The 23,963-nt window shown below is 37.6% G+C and overlaps 1 protein-coding gene across 1 annotated transcript in view; it reads left to right on the top strand.

Annotated features, from left to right (window-relative positions):
* thsd7ba (thrombospondin, type I, domain containing 7Ba) overlaps positions 1-23,963 on the top strand; it is a 160,985-nt gene that overhangs the window by 126,685 nt on the left and 10,337 nt on the right. Inside the window, exons 17-24 of the mRNA XM_039600333.1 lie at positions 9,100-9,105; positions 11,077-11,210; positions 12,353-12,512; positions 16,833-16,977; positions 18,672-18,787; positions 19,494-19,611; positions 21,181-21,326; positions 21,635-21,803. Coding sequence (XP_039456267.1) covers positions 9,100-9,105; positions 11,077-11,210; positions 12,353-12,512; positions 16,833-16,977; positions 18,672-18,787; positions 19,494-19,611; positions 21,181-21,326; positions 21,635-21,803 — 994 coding nt within the window. The remainder of the gene's footprint in view (positions 1-9,099; positions 9,106-11,076; positions 11,211-12,352; positions 12,513-16,832; positions 16,978-18,671; positions 18,788-19,493; positions 19,612-21,180; positions 21,327-21,634; positions 21,804-23,963) is intronic.

Here is a 23,963-nt window from a genome sequence, read left to right as displayed (position 1 = left end):
TTGTAAAGATACTTTTGAGCCTTTGAAAATGAGGGCCTATGTATAAAACTGGCTGTAATTCCTACAGTTTAACTGTGGTGGTGTACAGAGGCAAAAATTAAAATATATATATATATATATTCCTTAGTCCATCCATCCATCCACCCATCTATCCCTCCATCGTTTATTTTTTTGATAAATTATATTTTAAAATTGATAATAATATATTACTGTTATTTATCTTACAGTTATGGAGTAACCAATAGAAAAATACAAGCTTTTTAACGTGAGGCAGTTGTTGCATACTGATGTGTGAAGGGAGCAGAACCCACAGGGCTGACTACACTGACAGACAGTTGCTTTCATATATCCCAGAGATGAGAGAGCCACATCATGTTCATATGACGTTGGGAATGCACAACTCTGCGAGCAGTGTTGGATATACATCTTCCACAAGCAGCCAAAACTTGCCCATAATGCCTTTAGCCATTTTAGCTGGGTTTGTCAGCTCAGATTCAGTCATCTCAGAATGTCATTTTTTTTTTTTTTTCCTGAAAAATTCTCAAGCCAGAAAGCCTTTCATGTTTCTGTGACAGCCAGCAGCTGTGAGTCATCATGTCATTTGCTTCAGGATAACCGCATAACGAAAAATGTTTTTAATATGACGAATAGGAAATGTTATATAACTTATAGTCTAACATATTTTTGTTTTATTTTATAAAACAAGTCTCTCTTCATTTGCGCATCAAATAAGGTTGCACAACAAATATAATGAGCAAAATAGTTTACATAACATGTAAGGTGTAGTGGTGCAATGTACTGAGCAGAAGGCAAATTGAAGCCATAAGCAAATATTTAATTATTTTTGTGCAGACTCATCCGGTGCATGGAACTTTGAAAACAAGGGTTATACCTGCTTTTGGCTTCTCTTGATTTGTGCATACTGTTGCTTTGGTGTAAATGTCACCACTTTGTACTGTTGTGAAAAGTACCACGAATCAACATTGATATGATAAATCTTGCAGGAACCTTGGCCTGTACTCAAGACACACAAGTGGGCCGTGGCAGTGCCCCAGAGTAAATAGGGGTGCAGTGGTGACAGACACTATATCAGCCATTATGTGCAATTTTTTCTACGTACCGTGTGGACCTATAAGTGCTTTTGAGTGCTCTTGGTATGCCAGATTGTATGACCTACCGTAACAGAGGCATCCCTGTCTTGTTGTTTCGAAAATCTTCAATAATGACTGTTCACAGTGCAGCAAAAATAAAGCCCAAAGTACACAATTATTGCGACATTATTCAGTTAAATAAGCTGCTTTGCTTACCTTATTCAAGTGCAAATTTGAGATTTGGCAAGTACAGCCTCGCCTATGCTTACCATAAAGGCGCTTGATTGTTCGTACTTTCAGGCATTTTACTTCTCGGGCTCTGTGAAAACATTGATAGCTGCTGCTTTGATGTTACTAGCTGTTCTGCTTTGTCGTAAATGTTCTTAGGGACTCTCTTCATCACCGTGACAGGTGTTATGTCATAGTTATGATTGTGTCATGTTGGTAATTTCCATACCTCTTTAAATAACGTGTTAAAAGTGTTTATATTATTGTGGCATATACTATGTGCATCTATCTTTGCCAGTATGGTGGTGTTAACTCATCTTCATCTTAGCACTGCATGAAGTTTATTTAGAATATTATTATGACATTCACACACAGCGATTCTCTTGCACCAAAGATTTAATATAGACTATGAATTGAAAATAGAACATGCTTGAGTTGAGCATTTACAGAAAGCTATTGTCTTTTTTTTAATTATATGTATGATGAACTGAGGCATACTGCATGATTGTAGTGACCCGTCAGTCGCAAATTATTCTGGCCTAAAGCATACCCTGCTGTATTGTCCTTTTGATTACAGTTGACAAAATGAATGTTGAGATCATAAGCAAATCAAGAATGTGTTTAAAAGGTTAAAGAGAACCAAAGTTTTCCATGAATGACTACACAGTGTGACTCTAAAACCTGTAAAACCTACATTCATTTTTATATGCAGTGTATGGGTACACCCCGTTCTGTTGGAATCATTAGTGTATACAGATAATTTTCCTCAGTCAAGTCTCGTTCATCCCTCTGTTGAAATTCAAACACAGCCCATAGCAGCTCACGGGAATGGATGGATCCCAAATTGCAGGATTAATGTTAGATGTCTTGTGCTTACCTGGCTGCAGCCAGATGGTGAACTCATCATTGGCTTCATTAGAAAGACAGGCTTTTGTAGTCATATTCTGATGGAGCTTCTGATGACCATTGAGCTGTAATTAACTTAGGGCATTGCTTGGGTAAATGATATTCCCCCCTGTAAGCCTGCATATTTGTTAAGAAAGTTTGAAGTGCTGCCATTATTCTCAAACAGGCTACATTTTAAAGCCCTTCGGAAATCTCTAGCCAGCCAGATGATCAAAAGCAAATAGAACCCCAATTCCAGAAAAGTTGGGACACTGTGAAATGTAAATTCAAATAAAAATGCAATGACTTGCAACTCTCATAAACCCCTATATCAATTCTTTAACTGAGACACTTCATGAAAAATCTGAAGAAAAAAAATCATTTTTAATTTGATTGCAGCAACACATCTCAAAAATGTTGAGACGGGCAATAAAAGGCTGGGAAAGTAAGTGGAACTAAAGAGGAACAGCATTTTTCAAGTAGTTAGGTTCATTTGCAACAGGTCAATAAAAGTTCACTGTGCCACACATGCAGGTGAAAGTGCTATCATACAAAGGAGCATTATGTGAGCATGATAGAGAAATGTTGCTGTCTTCCCTGGCCTAAGCACCTTCAAAATGGACTGAGGAAAAGTTAAATGCTGTTGTCACACAAATTGAAATTTGAAATTCTTTTTGTAAAACATGGACAGACACTGTGTCCTTCCAACTACCCTCCTGAGACCCAGCCTATTCATTTATGTCCTCTGTAATGGACATTTCTTTTTGGTCTATATCTTTTGAATTATTTGAGCTTCCCCACTAAGTCCTGATGTACTAAATAGTCCCCTATTTAACACATCACGACTGTGGCCTTTCCAGTGATATTTTATGTGTTTGGGTGACCTTATTTGGCTCCATAAAGAAAATCACAAAAAAAGTTAATCTGAAAGATACTTTTTTCCTCGGTTCTCAGGAGGTTATTGGTAAGTGAGCCCAACCAGCTTGTTATCAGTGCTGGGTTCAAAAGCCTGTATCTCTGATGGTTTGGGGTGCATAAGTGTCTGAGGAGCTCATACCCAGAACATCTGGACAAGCACCATCAATGCTGTATACATCTTTTTAGGGGAAGACCTTGCAACACAATGCCAAACAATATACTCCATCTTTTTCTCTTAAACAGTACATTTTGTTTGAACTTTTGTTAAAATGTTCTATTGTGGATAAAATATGGGTCTATAAGATATGTGTAGACCATTGCATTCTGTTTTTTTTTTTTATTTTACGCAATATTTACACACCTTTTCAGAAATGGGGTTATAAAAAAGGTGAGCTGTACCGATTAAGTAACCTAACAACTGTCAGTATCCAGAGACAACCAGGTAAAGGCTGCGAAGTGACGGTGCTAAGCACTGCACTACTGTGCTACCCATTTAGCAGTAGCTTGATAATATGTGATTTTCACCTCTCATCTTTTATATTGAAGTGTTCTAAGAGATAACTGCATTCATTTTAAAATGTGCAAGGGTCTATTGCACATTTAGATTCAAAACAGTTGGCAAAATAGCTAAATTAATTAATTACAAATGAGATAAACAGGTGTGTTTACTGATAAATCAGAAACGCATGTGGATGGTCAATGTAAAAAGATGTTTGTGTCAACAAACAGACAGGTTCCAGAAGTTAAATGTTGTGGGTAAAATGATGGAACCTCTTTAATTAAATATGTCTTGGATGAAACCAAATTCTTGACACTTTCAAATAATGAACACTGAATTTATATTCAAAAGTCAGCTTGCAAGTGTTTCTTTTACTTTAACTTCACAGGGTGTTGCTGTCACATTGTCACACCTCCAGTGTGTTTCTTTGAGTTTCCCAAAGCCATTTTGCACAAAAAAACATTTCAAAACTATGAGGAATATGCCCAGTAGTAATAAATGATTATTCTTAAGACAAATTATTTTCTTGCACTGTTATTTGATGTAGTAATTTTTGTGACTAATGGGTGAAAGTGGAAGACGAAAAGTTCACATAGAAGGAAATAACAATATTTATGGGAAATACTGCGGAAAGGTCATGTTTTTCAGAAGCCAGCCACTACCCTGACACATCCTGGAATCATCCATGGCATTTCAGCTGTGCACACAACAACGGAGCATGGGAATTATGTGGCAAGTTTTTTGTGTTTTAAGGACTGGAAATGCAGCAATGAACAAGAAGCTCATGGTCATGTCCAAAGCAAGTTATAGAGAAAAGATAATAATAAATAATACATTGTTTTCTTTTTGTAGTTACTTTGTTAGTTAATGGAATGAAACCTCAAAACCACTGACCAACCTCTTTTTAAAAATTTGTATGCCACGACCACCAGACAGAACGGTGATGAGTCTTTGTTCTGACATCATTGTGGCCAGACCACAAGTCCTGAAAAAATGGCCATTGCTCCCATATCTGTGGGATCTGCTCTCAGATCTGTACTTATGCACATCTGTTTTTGTTACTGTCTGCAAAACATTTGTCAAATTTTCCATATACATACACATATTCTCACATCACGTGAATTTTTAGACATATTTCCAGTTTTGTAAATATGCAGAAGTTATAGATAAGGTTAAACACCACAGTTAGTGTGGAGTTGTCCTTTTTTGTTCATTGTATGGCTTCACCAGTGTTTACAGTTGGACTCTTTTATTTGAAACAGAATTTCTTCACATACACTAGTGACATAAACTGCAAAAGACAAGCGCGGATGCTGAGGCTCTTGTATGTGGAAAAAGATATTTAACCACATCTATTATTATGGTGCAAGGTTAAGTGCTTGCAAAATGTCTCTGCTAATGTATTCCTGTCTTGGTGAGCTAGGTTCTTGTAATAGATTACAAAATAAATGAGAAAAGGAGATTATTTCAAAGCATGATTGCCAATCAATTTGTGTAATTACAGAAAGTCACGGCGTTGCCCTGCGGTAGAGCCAACACAGCAGTGGGTCCAAAGGGGATGTTAGACAGACTGTAAATCTTGTAAGGGCTTTGGTTCATGGAAGTGTTTGATAGTAAGAAAACTAATTGGAAGACAGTTATAAAAGAGAGAGGGTGAGGATGATAAGAACCAACTCAATGGTCAATGACCAACTGTTAAAATTAAGTGCAGCTACGGTCAAGTCTCTGGTGGCCATGTGCTTTTGTGATGCTCGCATCATAAAACAACAGTGGTTTAAACAATGCTCTTCCACTGTGGCTACTATACACAGCTATACAGTATAGCATGCTGAAAGAGTACATTCACAGAATGACAAGGCTGTGAGATAACTGTGGTATCCACCTCCACTTCTTTAATGATCTGGCAGGGAAAGGGAAAAGTATGTTAGTAAGCCCGTAGACCAAATCACACACTCAGACTTATAACACTAAGATTAATGAACTGAATTCCAAATTTATACTGTGTAGTGTAAAAACAGTATAAACAGCATAGTGTCAATATAGGGGATCAACGTCAGCCATCATAGCTTGTGAAAGTACTGACATCTTGTTGAATTTAGTTTTTTAAATCCACAAAGAGCAGCAGGTCTGCTGATCACATCATGTATATAAGAAAACCTACTGAAGCTCACCTGCTGAATCCCCCGGTATCCCCTGACTCATTTTACTGTTTAGGTGTTGAGGTAATGCAGACAACAGAAACTAGTTGTTTATTTAAATAGCACAAGGTTCAGTTGCCTTTGCACCAAGATGGTTAGTAGAATCATACTTCAAAGAGCAACTTTTTACTTTCTTACTTTGAGTGCATTTCACAGCATGTACTTTTCTCCTTTAACTTGAGTAAAAAACTTGCTTCAGCACTTCAACTTTTACTGGAGTACTTTTTAACCAGGTATCTGTACTTCTACTTAAGTACAGGAAGTCTGTACTTTTGCCACCTCTGGTTCTGTTCTTTTCCTATCCCAGCTTCATCTTCTGTCATCTTAAATCACTTTGTTTGTATTTTCATTCGGCAGTATTGCATTTCTCTTCTGAAAAATCCCAAATTGACGTCTTCAAAAGCAAGGGTCTATTATACTGTATTTTGACACATTTTAAGTTATCATCTCATGAGTGTATTTTAGAGGTTATCATCACCCCAGAATAGATCCTACTGTGTTTCTCAGTGGTGCCATTGTTTTTTAGCTCATCCATGGGCCTACTGACAATAATTGCAGAGTCTATTTGAAGTTGGAGGCACACAATGACACTATGAAAGAGATTTATAGAATAGATTGCTCGACATCAAGGCTTCGTGTTCCATTTTCTCTCTGTTTACAATAAAATGCCATCCCTGCAGAAGGCCCTGCTGGTGCTTCACGTCCTTTTGTGTTGGTCTTTTATCTATCTGATTGTGTATAGGTGTGTTGTCTTTTTATGTGCACTTGCGCATCACTGGGTAAACTTCTAGAGTACAGTAGGTATGTGTGTATTTGTTTTTTGGACATGAGCCATGTACAAATTAGCATCTAGGAGAGCCGTGGAGTTTTATTTCCATGTCTTGCAAGTAGATTGTTTTTTGCTCTGTAAATATGGGACTTTATATTCAGTGAACACTGACTATAACTTCTTGTCTTAAGTGAAAATATTTTTACTTATTCTAATGCAATTCAAGTGGGAAAAAGGCATAAATGAAAAAATGATTCAAAATGACAAGGAAAAAATGGCTGCATTGGCATTAATGGGAATCTATCAGCACAAGAATATACAGTCAAAAGAAATTAAACCCTGTTTCAATTCCAAGGTTTTACATATGGTGATATGATAATAGGAAAAAAAGAGCCCCTCTGAGCCTTAGAAGCTTCTAAAACACCTTTTCCACCTTTTCTTTACTCTTTTACCAAAAGAAAAACAAACTAAGTACACCCTATGATGCAGTAGCTTTTAGAAGAACCTTTAGAAGCAATAGCATGAAGTAGTCATTTTCTGTGATTTTGTCAATTTCTCGCATCATTGTAAAGGAATTTTGGCCCATTCTTCTTTATACCTTTCTTTCAGTTCATTGAGGCTTGTGGGCATTCATTTTTGCACAGCTCTTTCAAGGTTCCACAACAGCATTTCTATGAAGCTGAGGTCTGGACTTTGACTGAGCTACTGCAAGACCTTGATTCATTTGTTTTTCAGTCATTCTGTTGTGGATTTGGTGGTATGCTTGGGATCATTGTCCTGTTACATAACTCAGCCAAGACTTAGCTGTCATACAGATAAGCTCTCATTTGACTGTAGAATAGAATACTTTGGTATAAGAAGAGATCATGGTTAAGTCAATGAGTGCAAGGTGCTCAGGTTCTATGGCTGCAAAACATGACCAAATGTCACGCCTTCACCACTGTGCTTGACGGCTAGTATGGGGTGTTTTATGTTGCGATCCTGTGTGCCTTATGGCTAATGACATTATTCCAGAAGTCTTATGGTTTGTTCTGATGCAACTTTGCAAAGCTAAGCCTTGTTCTTTTTAGAGAAAAGAGGATTTCTCCTGACAACACTCACAAACAAGCCCTACTTTCTCAGTCTTTTTATAATTGTACTGTCATGGACATTTAATGCTAACTACGGCCTGTACAGTCTGAGATGTAGTGCTTTGGTTTTTTGCGGTTCCTCTAAACATTTCACAGTCTGACCTTTCGGTGAATTTGAGATTCCTGGAAAGATTGTGGCATTGTGTTATGGCACACCTGAATGCCCCAGGGCAGCAAATTGCCACAATTTCTGCTTTTATGGCACATAACCTGACTTGAACTAGACTTGATGGGACATCCACTCCTAGGAAGTCTGGCAGCTGTCTTGAATGTTTTCTACTTGTGAGTTGTCTTTGCCACTGTGGGATGATGGACAAATTGTTTGAAAATGTCCTTACAACAGTTCTCAGATTGATGGGCAGCAGCAAATGCTTCTTTAAGATTATTGCTGATGTCCTTCCTCCTTGGCACGGTGTTAACACACACCTGAATGCTTCAGACCAGCAAAGTGCAAAATCTCCGCTTATATAGAGGTGTTGACGTGGGCTGATGATCAAGTAATCAAGTGCATTTGATTAACAACACCTGACTGCTTCTTACCTTCTTCCAGTGGAAGCAGTAAGGGTGTACATCGTTTTTCAGACATTGCTTTTGCGTTTTAGTTTTTGTTTAAGTAATGACACTGCGTCATATGACATGTGTTGCTCTTCATTTGAGGTTGCTTTTACCTAACTTTAAGACCTTGTCTGATCAGCCGACTTCTGTTATTTTTTAATATGTAAAGCCATATAACTGAAAGAAGGTACAATATATAATCTTTGTACCAAGACTGTGCAGTGGTACATTTGCCATCTCAAGAATCATTTGGCTTAAAAAAGCATTACAGGTCTAGTAAATATTCATTTTGAATGAATATACTATATGTTTAAATCTAAAGCTGTGTATTTTATTCGAATGTTTTAATTAAACTAATTCAGAATTACCCAAACAGAAACTTGTCAGTGAGATAACACTTTATTTTCAGTAACCTTGTTTAGATACAGAGCACACAGCCTCTCTGAGCATATGCTTATTCACGCTGACTTCCCGCTCACCATCTCCAGACAAATTAATTCCTTGGAGTTGCCTTCAGCTGCAGGTCTGGCCAGAGCACAGCTGTTACAACCAACTGCAGCATTTTAAAAACTCTCTCAGCATTTTTAGTCATTCAGTTTGGCAAACTATACGGGATGCCTAGATTCACTGTAGATGATAAAGTACCTAATCATCCTTTACCCTCATTAATGAAACACTGAGGAGAATGCAGTTTTTCAAATTTACGCAGAACTATACATTTCTGTCACTGCAGGCAAAATCTATACTAATGATCATATCATTGTTCTTCTCTCCCCTGCCCCAACTTCTGGCTTGTCATGCACTGCTAATATGGACATCCACGCAGGCTCAGGTCAGTGCTATTCATTCTGTACGTATACTCTGCTTTAGCTAATGAAGACAGAATGCATGCCGGATCTGTCCAAGTCACATATACTTCTGACCTTTCTAGCCCTTCGGCCGGGAGAAAGAACAATAGTTTGATTGGTTCGAGTGCAACACGAACAGAAGTAATTTATCCGAAGTGCATTTAGAGGATACATCACCTGCTTTTTAACTGGAGAAATTCACACTGCCAAGATGTCAGGGCTTCATTATATCGTGGAGAGGTTTTTTAAAGTGTTCTAAAAAGAAATTGAGTCAGGTAATATTATTGTATTGTTAATCTTTAAAAAATAGATTTTAGGAGTCTTTTAAAAGGAATAAAAGAGCTGCCTGTTTGTCTTTCGTCTGTAATGAAGTGTGTGTGACAAAAGTTGTATTCGAAAGGTGGAGTGGTTTGCATTGGAGCCTCATATCAAGAGTGATTGGTTTGAATCCCACGGTCATCTGGGGCCTGTGTGTATGGAGTTTACATGTTCTTTCTGTTCCTCTGTGGGTTTCCTATTGGTACTATAGCATCTTCCCACAGTCCAAAGACATACATGTAAAGTTATTGACTGACTCTAAATTAGCCATTGGTGTAAAATCATGTGGGGGGGGGAGTAAAGACAGAGTGCTGTATGAATGTATATGAATGAGCGATACGCTCTAAAAAGGCGAGGCTGTTCCTATTCTTTGTTGCACTACACCTGCTTTAAACTGCAATTTACTCCCTATGTGAACCTGAACTGAGACGCTCCAGCCTGGGTTGAAAAGTTTGGGATCAGTGATGAATAAATAGTGTAGCAATTGAGGAAAATGGCTTAAAAATCAGTCTTCGGGTAATAAAAATTAGCCCTTCAGCTGGTGCTGTGTTTCTGCAGTAGTAGCGGAGCATGTGTGAGAAGAACAGTTGCCAGTTTACCCAGCTAGGGGCATCTGCAGGGACAGATGGGAGATGATGACGTGTGTAATAGGCATCTGTGTGGCCCGCAGGGGAGGGAATACTCAACACTCATTCCCTGTCTCTATCTCAGCACACACACACTCGCGAGCGCACACACCACAGTGACACCCATTACAGCTTGTCATAGCTTTCTCCACAAATTGTCCTCAAGAGTGCACCTTTAACTGTGGCAGACAGTTACATAGATTGAGAGTAAACATGTGTTTACAGGAGCATTGTGCTGGCTGCTCCCTTGGTTCAACAGACATGCCAGATTCAGTGGCTGAGTGGAGAAAAGTGAATAGCCTCAAAAGCGAGCCAATTACATCATCAGCTGAAGGGCCCGTTGCCATGCTCATTGTCGTTTTACGCACCCCATGCTGTTCTCTCCATTTCACGCGCAGGTTTATTTTAGTGTGGAAAAAAGACTTTTCATCTATAGTTGCATATAAAACGTCTTTCAGCACCTCTCTGTAGTACAGCCTTCATTTTCTCTAGCTTCTCTGACTGTCCTCACAATTTGTATTATTTTGTCAGCTTTTAATTATGTTTAAGCCTCATTTATGCTCTAAAATATAAAGAACATCAACTGGCATAAAACCCAGGCACAGACTTCAAAACATCTCAAGAATACACAAGTGCTTGATGGTAAAAATAAACAAAACATGAAGGAAAATGCTGCCACATGTAAGAAATTAAGCCTGAAAGCTCAAAGCGGTGTGTTTTTCTATCTTTACCAAAGGAAAACTCAGGTGAGATACTGTTTCTGGTACAGAGACACCTCATTAGGTGTGAAAACTAAAAGTGTTCCTACATTTCTTGCATTTGCTATAATTGTAACAACCAACTCTTCCTTTTGTAGCATGCTTGTGTGTGGAGGGCAGGTGGGGTCTCTGTGTGTATGAGTTAATTTGTATGCATGTCTAGTTTTTCAGGTCACATGCTTAGGTGCTTTCTTTCTATTGTTTATTATACGTGTCCTTTTCCTCCTATGTATGTGTGTGTATGTACATACAGGTGTATGAGGCTCTGCCATGCTACAGTGAATGCAGCCAATACGAGTGGAGGGCCGAGCCCTGGTCCATTTGTACCATCAACACTGTGGACGACCTGCCTGCCTGTGGGGAGGGAGTCCAAAGCCGCAAGATCAGGTCAGTGAGTAGGTTAGGTTTAGAAGACTGTTTGCCTGGCGTTGCAACAATGGAAAGAGCAGACTGGCAACGGCCCTAAATCTGGCACTCTCACTTGTCCCAGGCCTCGCAGTGCCAAGGGAAAATAAACAGTCAAAAACAATCCACAGCTTCCTAATGAGTGTCGATAGATTTTTGTGAACTGCCTTTTAGTGCTACTTAAAAAAGCCACAGAGGAAAACAGTGAAGTATTGACATTGCTGTTGGATTAAGCATCGTCGGTGAGAATAGACACTGATTAGGGCAATTGTGTTATTGTGTCCAAAGAAACTGATCTGGACTTGTTCAGAGTGAGTAACAGAAACAGATTTAAGGTAATCAACCACTCACCTCGAAAAGAAGAGTTTTTACAATACTTTTTGTACCTTCTCTTCTTCTGAAAATAGATAGTCAGCAAAATTTAGTTGGTACTTTAAGTGTTCTAAATTCCCTTACCTATATTTATTGTATGTTTAAGGTTTTGGCGAGCCTTCATATTAGATAAATGTACAATAATGATGTAAACATATCAGTATTTACTGTAAAATGAATGACCAGTGTAACAGGAGTGATCTATTACATGATTAACTGTTACTCCTTTAAAGAATCAAAAGAGACCACTAATAACAGATAATGATGAACTATTAGAGTTCATTATTGAATACATTACTTAAAAGTTAGGTAATCATTACTTCAGTGCCAGTAAAACTAGGTAACAGTCACTCGTTCATCAGTTATCATGAATTGACCCACTTCTGAGAGATACAGATAATGACCTCACACTAGTAAAGACTTGTTTAAGCACGACATCTGAGTGAAGCCAACCATCCAGCTGGAATCTTTTCTCTCTGCTGCAGGACAACAATTCTATACCATCTCCACAAACAATATGTTGCTGTTCCTGAAATTTAATTAATCTCAAGCCGTTTTAACGAAGAACAATCTGTAGTTATATTTCGAGTGAAAACAAACTACCTTGAGAATTTTACCTGACCAAAAAAAAAAAAAAAACATGTAATCTAGTGTGAGTCACAAACTCAGAAATGGGTTTTAAAACTCAAAAAAAAGTTGTGCTGCTTGGGCCCATGAGATTTGTTACACAGCTGCATCTGCTGCGCTCATAGGTGTGTAAAGAAAGGAACAACGGGGAATGGGGAAGACAGCACTGTGGAGGATAGTCTGTGTGATCAAGAGGAAATGCCACCCAGAGCCCAGGTCTGCTATTTGGCATGCCCCAATGACTGTGTCATGGCGCCCTGGGGACCTTGGAGCAACTGCCCTGTGGTAAGAAACAGAATTTAGTGGCCGTTTCTGCTGTTATTTGACAAATTGTGGGGGAGTAAGTTGCTTGATTTGTCGTTTTCATGTCAACTGTGTCCATAATAACAAATATATATATTATATATGAAGCATTTACAGTATAAGCTGCAGGTAAAAAGGGACAAATACCCAGCTAATCAAACAACGTATTTCATTATTGCCTTTTATTACTTCTAAAAAGTAAGAGCAAAAAACATGTATGTGCATTAAGTTCTGCATTTAATTATCAACTATCTGTTATTAACAGGCTCACAAATGCTTAGATGAGCTTTATGGCCTTCTATATTATTTGTGTCATTAGAAACCAGGTGTTTTTGTAACATGTCACATTAAATGTGTTTATCTAACTTCAGTATAGGTTAATATATATATATATATATATATATATATATTCATATTCGCAGTGAAGCACTGTTCTGTACTTGTTCTGTAATATTTTCTGCATAGTTTAAGGTAAAGTGGATAAATTGAATTTTACTAATATGCCTCTGTTCTGTAATGAAGGTTAGCCCTCAGGCTGCAACTACGTAACATATGTCCCCGAGTATTTGTAGCCACAGGCTATTGGTTATATGGCCTCTTAGCTGTGTTATAGGTTTCCTGTCAAACACAACAGTTCATTGGACTGGAACATTAGAGTCAGAAGAGGTGAAACGAGCTAATTAGTCTGAGTCTACTCTACACACATTTTGATTCATTCAGTGTTTCAGTCTACAGTATTTAGTAGCACTTTAGCATTAAAGGACTGCGGTAATGCTGTAGGTGAAATAATAATGCGAAACACATCAAACTGAGAGCTAATTAAACAGTCCTGTTTTTACAGCTAGGAAAGCTTTGCACACTGATGTAGGTGTTTGTTTTTGCATCTGTTTGTTTAATCAAATACTGACTCAACTGAAATTTAGCCACTTGAAAGAATATTTCAGGTACATGAAACATAAATATACTGATGCAGAAAAAAATAGGATAGAATAAAAATGTTAACACACAGTAAGCTTAACATTTTATCTACACAATTGATCTAAATAATTTTAAATAAAATATGTGATCCTTACATTATCCTGTCCTACATAAAAGTAGTAATAAAGTAAAGAATTGATGAAGCAAGTCTACTCATACACACCTGGGTATGCAGCTGATTTAAAGTCTCTGCTGTCAACCTTAAAATGCCACTGCGTTGCAGTTTGGTCAAATATTTTTGTGCTTCTTGAAGTTAATCTCTAAAATTCAACAACTTGAGATGATGATGAAAATAACGCTTGTCACTGATTCTGCATCCTCATGCTGTGAAAGGAAAACCTCCTCTGTAAGTGATAATGTTAGATCAAACAGAGATATTTTATGTAAAGTATGCCCATCCACTGTAATTAGCAGAAGCTTTGTACCCTTTGGTTATTCCTGCTCTCTCAGCTGGAATGAAGGTATTGTGCTGCATGTACAGGTATGTGACGAGATGTGTGCTGCAGTGAGGTACAAAGGTAGCGTAGTGATGAAAGATAGCATACTAGGTAATAACAGTTTGATGTTTCCCTTTTCTCAGCCTTGTTTTATTTTAAGTTAGATTAAAATAATACTTTCATGGGACTGTAGCTCAAAGTTTATTTTAAAAAGACGTAAATTGCAGAGCAGTGGAAATAAGCCCAGATTGGTTTTACTATTATGACCAAGTTGCTACATCATTTTCACTGCATGGTTTTGAGTAGATTTTGATTACACTTCTTTGAAGGTCTTCAAGGTTCTTTTGAAACTAGGGTTTTATTTCAGCATTACTGGCCAAAGTGGAAATTTTACTTCACCAAGGCAGTGTTTGTACTTCATAAATTACTGGATGTAAAAATACAGAAAATTGTGTGTACTAATACTGTTAATCAGAATGTCTTCCAGATACAATGTTACAGCATGTTACTGTATAATGTTGTGCTATAATACATTGCAGTATTTGTAATACATGCCATGAAGCTCCTGGCACACAGTTTCTGTGCTGATGTTAATGCACTATATGCCTCAGTATTGAACCCTACTCTCACACAGATGTGATTATGGAATATCTACTGTAGAAGGGAAGAAATTTCACAGAAAATTAGGTGGTTGTTGGCCCTAGACAGGCTGTGCATTTAGCTTATTTCAGAAACTGATGATCTACTGGGATTTTCCCACACTCTCATCTTTTGGGGTTAAAAAGAATGGTCCAAGAGAAGAGAAGATTACTAGGGGGCAGCAGTTCACTGGGCCAAAATAACTCATTAGAGTTACAGAAGAGCATCTCTGAACGCACAACATGTTGAACCTTGATGTACAGGGGCTACAGCAACAGAAGACCACACTGAATGGTCAGTAAAATGAGTCTAAAATTTGCACAGGCTCATCACATTTAGATAGTAGAAGACTGGAGAAACGTCTGATCTGATGATTCTTGATTTATGCTGTTATGGTCAGAATTTGGCTTAAACTACATAAAAGCAGGGCCCCAACTTGCTTCTTATCAACAGTTCAGGCTCATAGTGTTGGTGTAATGGCATGGGGGATAAACTGACAGATTTACAGCAACATTATGATGCAATCAAGTCAATATAGATCAGACTGTCTGAGGAATGTTTCCAGGATCTTGTTGAATCTGTGCCATTAAGATTTAAGGCAAAAAAATGGTTCAACCTGGTACCAGTACGGTGCACCTAATGAAGTGGACAGTCAATGTATTTTAAAGTAAATGAGATACTGTAGTAAGAAAACTCTTAATCTGAGTCTCTGTATGAAGCATACAAATGTTAGTATGTGGCTTTGTGACTGTGAGCCTGAACACATTAAAGCTACAATGACTGCAGCTGATTCATGAGATTCACACACCACCACCTTCTCATTAGGAGGTGGCAGTGACTGACATGTGTGTTGTGGTGCATCAGGTGCAGAGATACAAATGCAGCTCAATGCAAAGACCTTTATTTGAAGAATATTTGAACCAAAGACCAAGCTGACAGTTCACATTTAATCCTCTGTTCACGGATTTCGCTTCCTCTGTATTGTGACTCCAATGATTTGCCAACGCTCCTTGTTGGTAGATATTTAGTAAATGTTGTATTCTTGCAGTTCACCTAACAGTTTTTTAAATAATTGTCTTCATTTGCCTTTAACTATGTGGTGTAGAGGTTGATTATTTAACAGTGTGGTATAAAAGTCGATAAGTTCGAGGTTCTCCTAGCTTACTGACTTTGCAGGATTATTTAGATGTCCAGTCTCTATATGTATTATTTATAACAGGGTGAAGGGAGCAGCTGCCATATAGCAAATGTGTTTCATGTGTCAATTACTGCTGATGAGTGTTGCTGTTCAGTCTGGTTGGATGTTGGGAAAGAAAAACATTTATATTTATACTGATACAAAAACACAGAGAAAAAAGAGAATGATACAGAAATCAGGATTTGATATCAAAATTTTTTACCTATATTAGCATCTGCATCAGTTTTTAGAGGTTTTCATCATCTGTAAACCACAACAAAAATGAAGGGTTATTTATAAAGTAAATTTCCGGGTATTTTGTATTTTTTTGTTTGTTTTTGTTTTTTCCATTTGCAAAATAGTTTCTATTATTTATAACACTGATGTTTTCATAGCAATTAACCATAATCATGTCAATAGAAATGATCTATTGAAGAGGAACAATTGCAGCTTTCATTCTCATAAACCTTTTATTAGGTAGCTTCTGCCCAAGGTTGACACATTGTGCTGAAAATCAGGCCGCTAAACGCTGTGTGCTGTGTAATTTGATAACACTCATGTCAAGAGAAAACGAGGGTTTCACCTTGAGCTGGCTCATTCAGGTTGTTTGTCTTTCATTAAATGTGTTTATCATAGCATGTTAAAAACAAAAATGTTCTTTCCGTGAGAATAAATTATTGGATTATTTGCTACTGATTATAATAAAAAATCAAGTTTGTCCTTGAGAATAACTACAAAAAGTACGCACTATGGATTCATAAGGGAGATGTACAGCTGTCGGCTGATATCGAATGATATTACGTTAAACTTTGAATTACTGGAAATCTAAATAAAATTAGTCCAGTAAAGGTCACATCTTATCATTAGTTTCTGCATGCTGTTGGGGCACAAATAAATTTGACATATTTAGAAATTAACAATGTATTCCATAACTTATGCTATGAGTATGTTTAACTTGGTAGATCGTAACACTAAAGACAGTGGATGCTGTAGGATGCTTTGTTTCTGCCTGATCATCCCGTCACTCTTTTTTCTTTTTCTTTTTTTGCTTTTGTTGTTGTTATTCTGCAGCAATGTGACCAAGACACATCAAGAAACAGAAGCAGACATATCCTGCGCCCCGCAGCTTCAGATAACTCACCCTGTCCAGAGATGGTCCAGTCAGAGTCCTGTGTTCTTAATAGTACATGTTTCACTTACCAGTACAGAGTCTCAGGTAAGACAATCTGCACATCATATCTGATCTAATTCACATTACATGATTACAACCTGTTGTTAGCCCCATAAACAATATGAGTGCATACCTAAAACCAGCAAAAGGTCAAGTTTACTTGCTATAAGAATGCATCCATTATCGTGGTATACTGCAAGGGACAAGATTAAGTCATTTTTAGTTATTTTGCAACACAGTGATACACAACAAAGTCCCTTTTATCCAACAACTGTAATGCCAATATTACAGTTAAATAATATATTAATAAAAATGTTATTATTTATTATAAAATTGCTTTAAAAATAAAGTTTTTATAACAATGAAAAAACACATTTTTAAAGCTGTTTTATTAAGGAGATCACAAGATGCTTCATCAGGGATGTAAAAAGAGCAATAAAACACATTTCTCAATATTTGCATAAAGCCAGAAGACAGATATATTGTAACATAAGGAGCAGGTAAACACCAGTGCATTCAGCCTAAAAGTAAGGCTACGCACTGGTTGGGATAAAATAGGCTAGCTATTTTTACATACTTTCTGCAAGTGTGGTAGCATGCTCATATTCAAGCAGTAGAACGATCTACTTTTTCACAGAGTATGTGGATTACTGTCAGACCATAACCAGCCAGATCTAGAATCTACCCAACACATAACATAAAGTCGGGAAACCTCCCTAACTCTTCTTTATTCAGTGCACTGAGCGAGTCTAAAGACAGTTTCCATACTAGAAAGCTAGATTTAGACATTTTGACACAGATTTCTCCTGTATTACAGTAGCAGTAATGCGTTGCAATAGCAATATAGAATATTTATCAAACTTTACAGAAGTATTGGAACAGCTGTTTTCTCCTTTGTTCATTTTTAGTGATGTTTTTTTAACATTTTCCCAATGTGGATGGTACATAACAAACTTCAGAAAAATTAAAAGAGAGAACAACTCAAATGTTTTAGTTAACTGAAATGAAATAAACAAAAAGACAGTTGCAGATTCATTTTATGTGGGTTTTGAGCTTTATAGGCACACATGCCTGTATGCAAGAAGTTATCAGTAGGACTCGCCAGAATGGAATCCAGGATTGAAATAAAGTGAATTAATTATTAATTATTTCATTTAATTATTCATTAATAGTGAATAATTAATACAACTATTAATTGTTAATTATTCCCAGTATAGCCAGAATCTTTCGCCTTTGGTACCTAAATTGCCAGAGCTGGCATTGCAGTGGATATGCTGTCTGCCAGCAAACCCTTTGGTTTCAATCATACCCACCTCATCCTCATCATCACTGAATATGGTTACACTGGTTCCCAGTTCTGTGCACCTCATTACCACTACTTCTGAAATAAACTGTAGCTCAGCTTTGTTAGAGACACTCATCCCCATGAGAGACTACTGAGTACAATATTTGTTACGGCTTCATTTGGTCTGGTTGTTTGGGTGATTGGGATAGTTGTTCTGAGTGAATCATTTTCATTATAGTGGTCTTGTGGTTGTGGAATGGTCTCAAGTCTCTCTTGACAAAGAAATCTTGATTTCATCGAGTTTCCTAAACAAAGAAACAGCCGAGTGTGAGCTTTGTTGCTTGGGCGTGTTGGGATTTGTGCAGAATGTTGCTGTTGTTGTAGGCCAGTAGCGTTGACATAAAAGACGGTTTGACAGTGAGACTAATGAAGATATGTTGCTGTGTGCGTCTAGACTGGAGTACATGCCAGCTGAGTGAAAATGCCATCTGTGGTCAGGGATCACGTTTTCGTCTCCTGGACTGTATTCGCAGCGATGGCAAGGTTATGGAGGTGCAGAAGTGCGAGCAGGTAATCACTGTGTAGACAATTAAAGATGTTTAATGTAAAAATGAAAAGTTTCATCACACACATACATATTTTGGGTGCAAGTCAAATTCCAAAGCCATACAAGTTTTAAAAATTGCACAAAATTAACTTATAGTTTGCAAAATCTGACATATTGACAGCTATCGCAGTGCAGCAGCTTTGCTTCTGTTCTCATTACTTATTTATTATTGAAAGCTCAGTTGCCCAATTTGATTAAGTGAAAATGTTGTATCTGATTTCATACCAACTTTGACACTAAGCCAAACAGAACTTAATGTTATTGACTTGATTTGTGCGAAGACAAATGGCGCTCTTACGTTACTGTAATCGAATAACAGTAGACGTGAAAAGATTTCTCATTTTTGTGGAGCAAACCAAACATTAGTTGTGTTTCAAAATGTATGGTAACCTCTGGCACATCCAGAATCATATTGCACTATCCACTTAATGCAATTTTAATGGGATGAATGTAGCAATGATGTTGTCTCTGTGTTAAATATAATGCACATTAACAGCTCAATAGCATCTGAAAGTTTTTTGTTAGAGTTTTATTTTCAGCTGCTGCTTTTCCACTGTCTGAAATGAACTGTAGCATATTTAAAATATGGAAATGTGTGCGCTCCCCCTTTTCTTGTTAGTGGAAATAATTAGCTAGCCCTCCTCTCAGATCTGTTCTTGTTTTCTACAGTTTGGCTTGATCAACAAGTGGATTCTATCGGAGAGCTGCGTAGTCAACTGTCCTGTCAGCTGTGTGCTCTCTGAGTGGTCGCCGTGGGCAGAATGCTCGCACAGCTGTGGGAGTCGAGGTAAAAACATCATGAGCTAAAAACCTTAACTTAAATTCATGGGAACAACAACCTGATAAACAGACACACAGTGGACTACATATGCAGCGCCTCATTATTCCATCTACTCAGGCATGCACCAAGATGTTGAATAGTGCATGAATACATTTAAATGCATTAAAATATTTACGCATATGTGTAATCCAATGCCTTATTATGCAGGGAAACTGTGCACAGGTTGTGGGGTTTTTTTCAATAATGTATATATTACTATTTCCTCTTTGTTTTATATTATGCACCAAGTTTATTTATTTATTTATTTATTTTTTAATTAAGACTGGAAACTTCCTTTGTGAAATTATGTTTTAACAATAGATGGTCCATTTAATGTACATTTCACATAGCTCACACTTATGGACGCCATAAATGATTCAGTGTTCCTAAATAAAATATATAGCCATACTGCTGCATGAGTGCAAACATGCAGCTGATAATCCCCAACCGGTGACACGCTTGGTATCACTTTCTGCAAGTCATGTTATAACCTCATGCAATATACAAAAGTTAACGATTTAACCTGAATGCATACATTGTTGCTTCAGCTTCCCAAAGTCAATCTCCCAAAGAGAACGCGTGTTATTCTGTTAATTAGAAAGAGTCGGCACTGTCTTCTTCTTATGTTTATTAATTTTCATTTGTCACTCGCTGACTTTCTACTTGCAGTTAACCCCTTATCCCAGTGAGCTCACACTAGCCCAGGCTTTCATCTGGGGATTTAAACTCGAAACACTTTCCTTCACAGCTCAGTCACTATTGCTGTGACTCTTTCTGCTACTATCACTTCATTCTCACACATTGTGAAATGCATTTCTCTGCCTCGATGAGGGATTTGTGTCGTATCTGTGTCAGACGACGCAAGGATCTTGTTTTGTCAGGATGCCATGGGAGCGTTAATGTTTTTGGTTTGATTTTTGAGATGGCAGAGCCGGATGTCCTTTTTGCTGCTTCTTCCTGCGGCTTTCGGAGCTCGGCATCTCTCCTGGCGTTACATACACACACACGCGCACGCACAACTTCTGCCAACTGGATGGCTCATGGAGGCTTACAGGACCCAGGCACAAGCTGCTTTTTTTCCTGCTGGCATTTAGCAAACTTTTCCTTTCACACATTATTAATGGCTCACTTGAATGAAGCACTTTTGTTGGAAACTGCAAAATCTGAGCATAAAGTGGCACAGTGACACAGATGTATAGTGCTGTTACACTAATTCCTCTTTGTCGTGAGGAAAATATTTCATGAGCTAAAGAGCAGCAACAGCCTATTTTCACTGCTAAATGAATCATCATCTCTCATTTCAGCCACTCATTGTATTAACAGTTGTTTTATGGAGCCTTATGTTTGTGTAGTGATCCATTTTTGTCTCCCTCAAAGCAATTGAGAGTATGAGCTGAACTAAGAGGATCAATCCCACTGTGTTTTTACTGTGTTTTAGCAATTAATGAAAAAAAGGAAATAAAAGGCAGGCATCCAATGCAAATGTACTCTGCTTGGCTTATTTTCATTTTTGCATGTTGGCCTTGTGTTGTGTAGGTCAGTCTGTGCGCAGTCGGAGAATCCTTCAGGATGCTCAAGAGGAGGGTCGCCCCTGTCCCAACCAGCTCATCCAGACCAAACCGTGCCCCTTAAGGCCTTGCTACCTGTGGGTGCTGAGTGACTGGTCCCCATGCACAGTAGCGGTATGACCGTTTTTTTGCCTCTATGTTGATGTTCTTTGCACTGTACTGCCTAACAGCTTTTTGTGTTTCCCATGGTCTGCAGACTTTCAGCATCACATTTGTCTAATATGTGTAGTTCAAGAATATGCTGCAGTAGCTGTTGCTTCTATCATGGTTTTAAAGGAGCATCTCTCATTCAGCTTTCTAATTTGGACTTGTTGCCAGCCTGCTGCAGTGCTTCAACAGAAAACAATACACAAATAGGTTTAAATAAAATTAAGGAAACCTTTGCAAGTATTTATTAATATTGAATTTTTGTGTCTCTGCAGGGCGCAGCATGTGGTGAGGGGCTTCGGAGAAGAAACCTATCATGCGTTGTCCACTGGGGAAACTGGCATGAGTCTCCTCGTCAGCCAGTGAAGGAGGAACTTTGTGGAGACGTACTTAGGCAGCGTATCCAACAAGAGATGGAGCAGCCCTGTTTCGTCCCCTGCCTGGGTAAAGCTGCATTTAAACATAGTGGATATACTGGAAATGATAGTTTTACACAAATATATCAAAATTATATGACTGAATGATTCTTTTTTTAATTACTGCAGTCATGTTATATTCACCAAACAATTACATAATTATTTAATCCATCTAACAAACAATCAATAAACTTGTTTTTTAACACAAATTCATTTGCTAGGATCTGCCAATATACTGTCCCGTTTTCCAATTGGCCGGCATTTTCAGCCACTAAATAATTGCAGAGTCAATAAAAGTCATAGCTTTACTAATGACCCTTGTAGCTCTACATTATCTAGTTTCGTCCTGTACAGTAGCGGTACAGAGCCTGAGCTCAGCAACTATGAAAGAGACATATTTTACAATCAATAACCTGAGAACACTTTATTTCTTTGCACTGCATTATGTAACAATACATGACTCCGTAAGGCATGAAAAACCATCATCTACTAATTGAAGCATTTAGCAGATCACATAGCTGAGAACAATCACAGAGCTTATCACAGCAGTTTAATGCCTATGGGAATTCTGCGCACGGAAAGCTTGTTCAAATGTGAATGCAATAATTTTCCAATAAAAAAACAATTATTAGGAGAATGAAAGTGCATTTTCAATACATTTAGTGTTTACTGCAAAACCAGTGTATGGAAAATATAAGGATAAAAAAAAATATCCTATTTCCATAACAGTTTGTACACTGACTCACTTTGAGTTTAACACAAGCTTCAAATGATGTTGACACATGGGTGACAAAAATCTGAAGAAGTTGTGTGGTTCTAATAAAATAACCCATCTAATATAATCATTTAAGACTATGTTTCCAATGTAAATGGATTTAGGGGGATTTTATTACTTAGCACATGTAAAATCAAGAAAAAGAAAAACACATCTGTATGTACAAGGATGATAAAAAATAATATTTTATGATCATGATCTTTGGGCCCTCAACTAAAAATCAGTACCAGTTGTAATTCCATAGCATTTAATTCAACGGGTTTAAATTACAAGCTATAGTGCACATATGCATGGGTCATTTGCACACCTTTGAAGGCCCCTTTATTGCTGAAGGGTATATACAGATTTCTGAGCGACATCCAGCCAACATAATTTTAAGAGAAGGCATTGCTTATTTTAGAAAGACTATGCCAAACCCCATTCTACCTATATCACAGTACCGTAGTATGGCTCTGTAAACCTGTCGTTTATTGAAAAAAACGGCATTGTCTCTGACAAAGAAGTCTGCAAACTGTTGAGAACCTGAAATTTATCATTCATCAAGTAAGTATGAGGGAAAAAACCTTGTGAAAAGTACAGTAACTGGTCTCCCCCGTTGCTGGCATCAATTCATCATGAGCATATATTTTTCATCTTTTTTCAAATATAACTGCTTTGTGTCTTTATATCATTTCTGACATCATTGTGATGAAATAATTCTGTATCTTGGACTAATGCTAGCCGTAGCTTGTGAACTTGTTCAACTGTATTGAGTTATTTTTTTTTAAGTTATGATTTCTGTCCAAGTCCAGAAGTTTGTCAGCTGACATTTCAGTCTTAGACAAATCCCATTACTGAACTGCATTACTTTAAAAATGAATGAGTTAAGCACAGGCTTATACTACACAGATGTGTATCTACAGTAAAGTGTGAGGTGATGTTTTGGAGACTCCAGACTGCATTGTTCAGTACAGTAAATGTCACTGTGTCAGTGTGCTGTTTGCAGTGCACATCAGACCACATGTTGGTCACTTCTGTGATGGATAACGATAGCAGAGCACCAGTGCTGGTAGAGTAACTGTCTGTAGCTGTAATGTAGCAAAAGCAAACATAAAAATAAGAAGTGATGGTGAATCTTGGCACTCCTGTGTGCTCTACCTCAGCAGCCTAAAATGCAAAAACTTGTTCTAAACGAAATCAATTTATGCAAATTTTCTGGCAGACTTTTTCAAAATTAAGGCATGCTGCAGCTTTACAACCTTGTTGTCTGTAGTAAATTAACACTGCATGTATTAATTCAAAAGGAAAATGTAAACAACAATATAGTAGACTTTTTGCACGACATGCTGTTAGTTTGTTATTTTGGTGAGGATATTGGGAACCCCTACAATGAACCTTTGTCATGATTTTTAATTGGGTCTGTGCATAGAAAGT

The sequence above is a fragment of the Oreochromis aureus genome, linkage group 16, assembly GCF_013358895.1.
Source record: "Oreochromis aureus strain Israel breed Guangdong linkage group 16, ZZ_aureus, whole genome shotgun sequence".
NCBI lineage: Eukaryota > Metazoa > Chordata > Actinopteri > Cichliformes > Cichlidae > Oreochromis > Oreochromis aureus.
The sequence above is the reverse complement of the archived record's forward strand: the minus strand, read 5'-3'. Positions and strand labels throughout refer to the sequence as shown.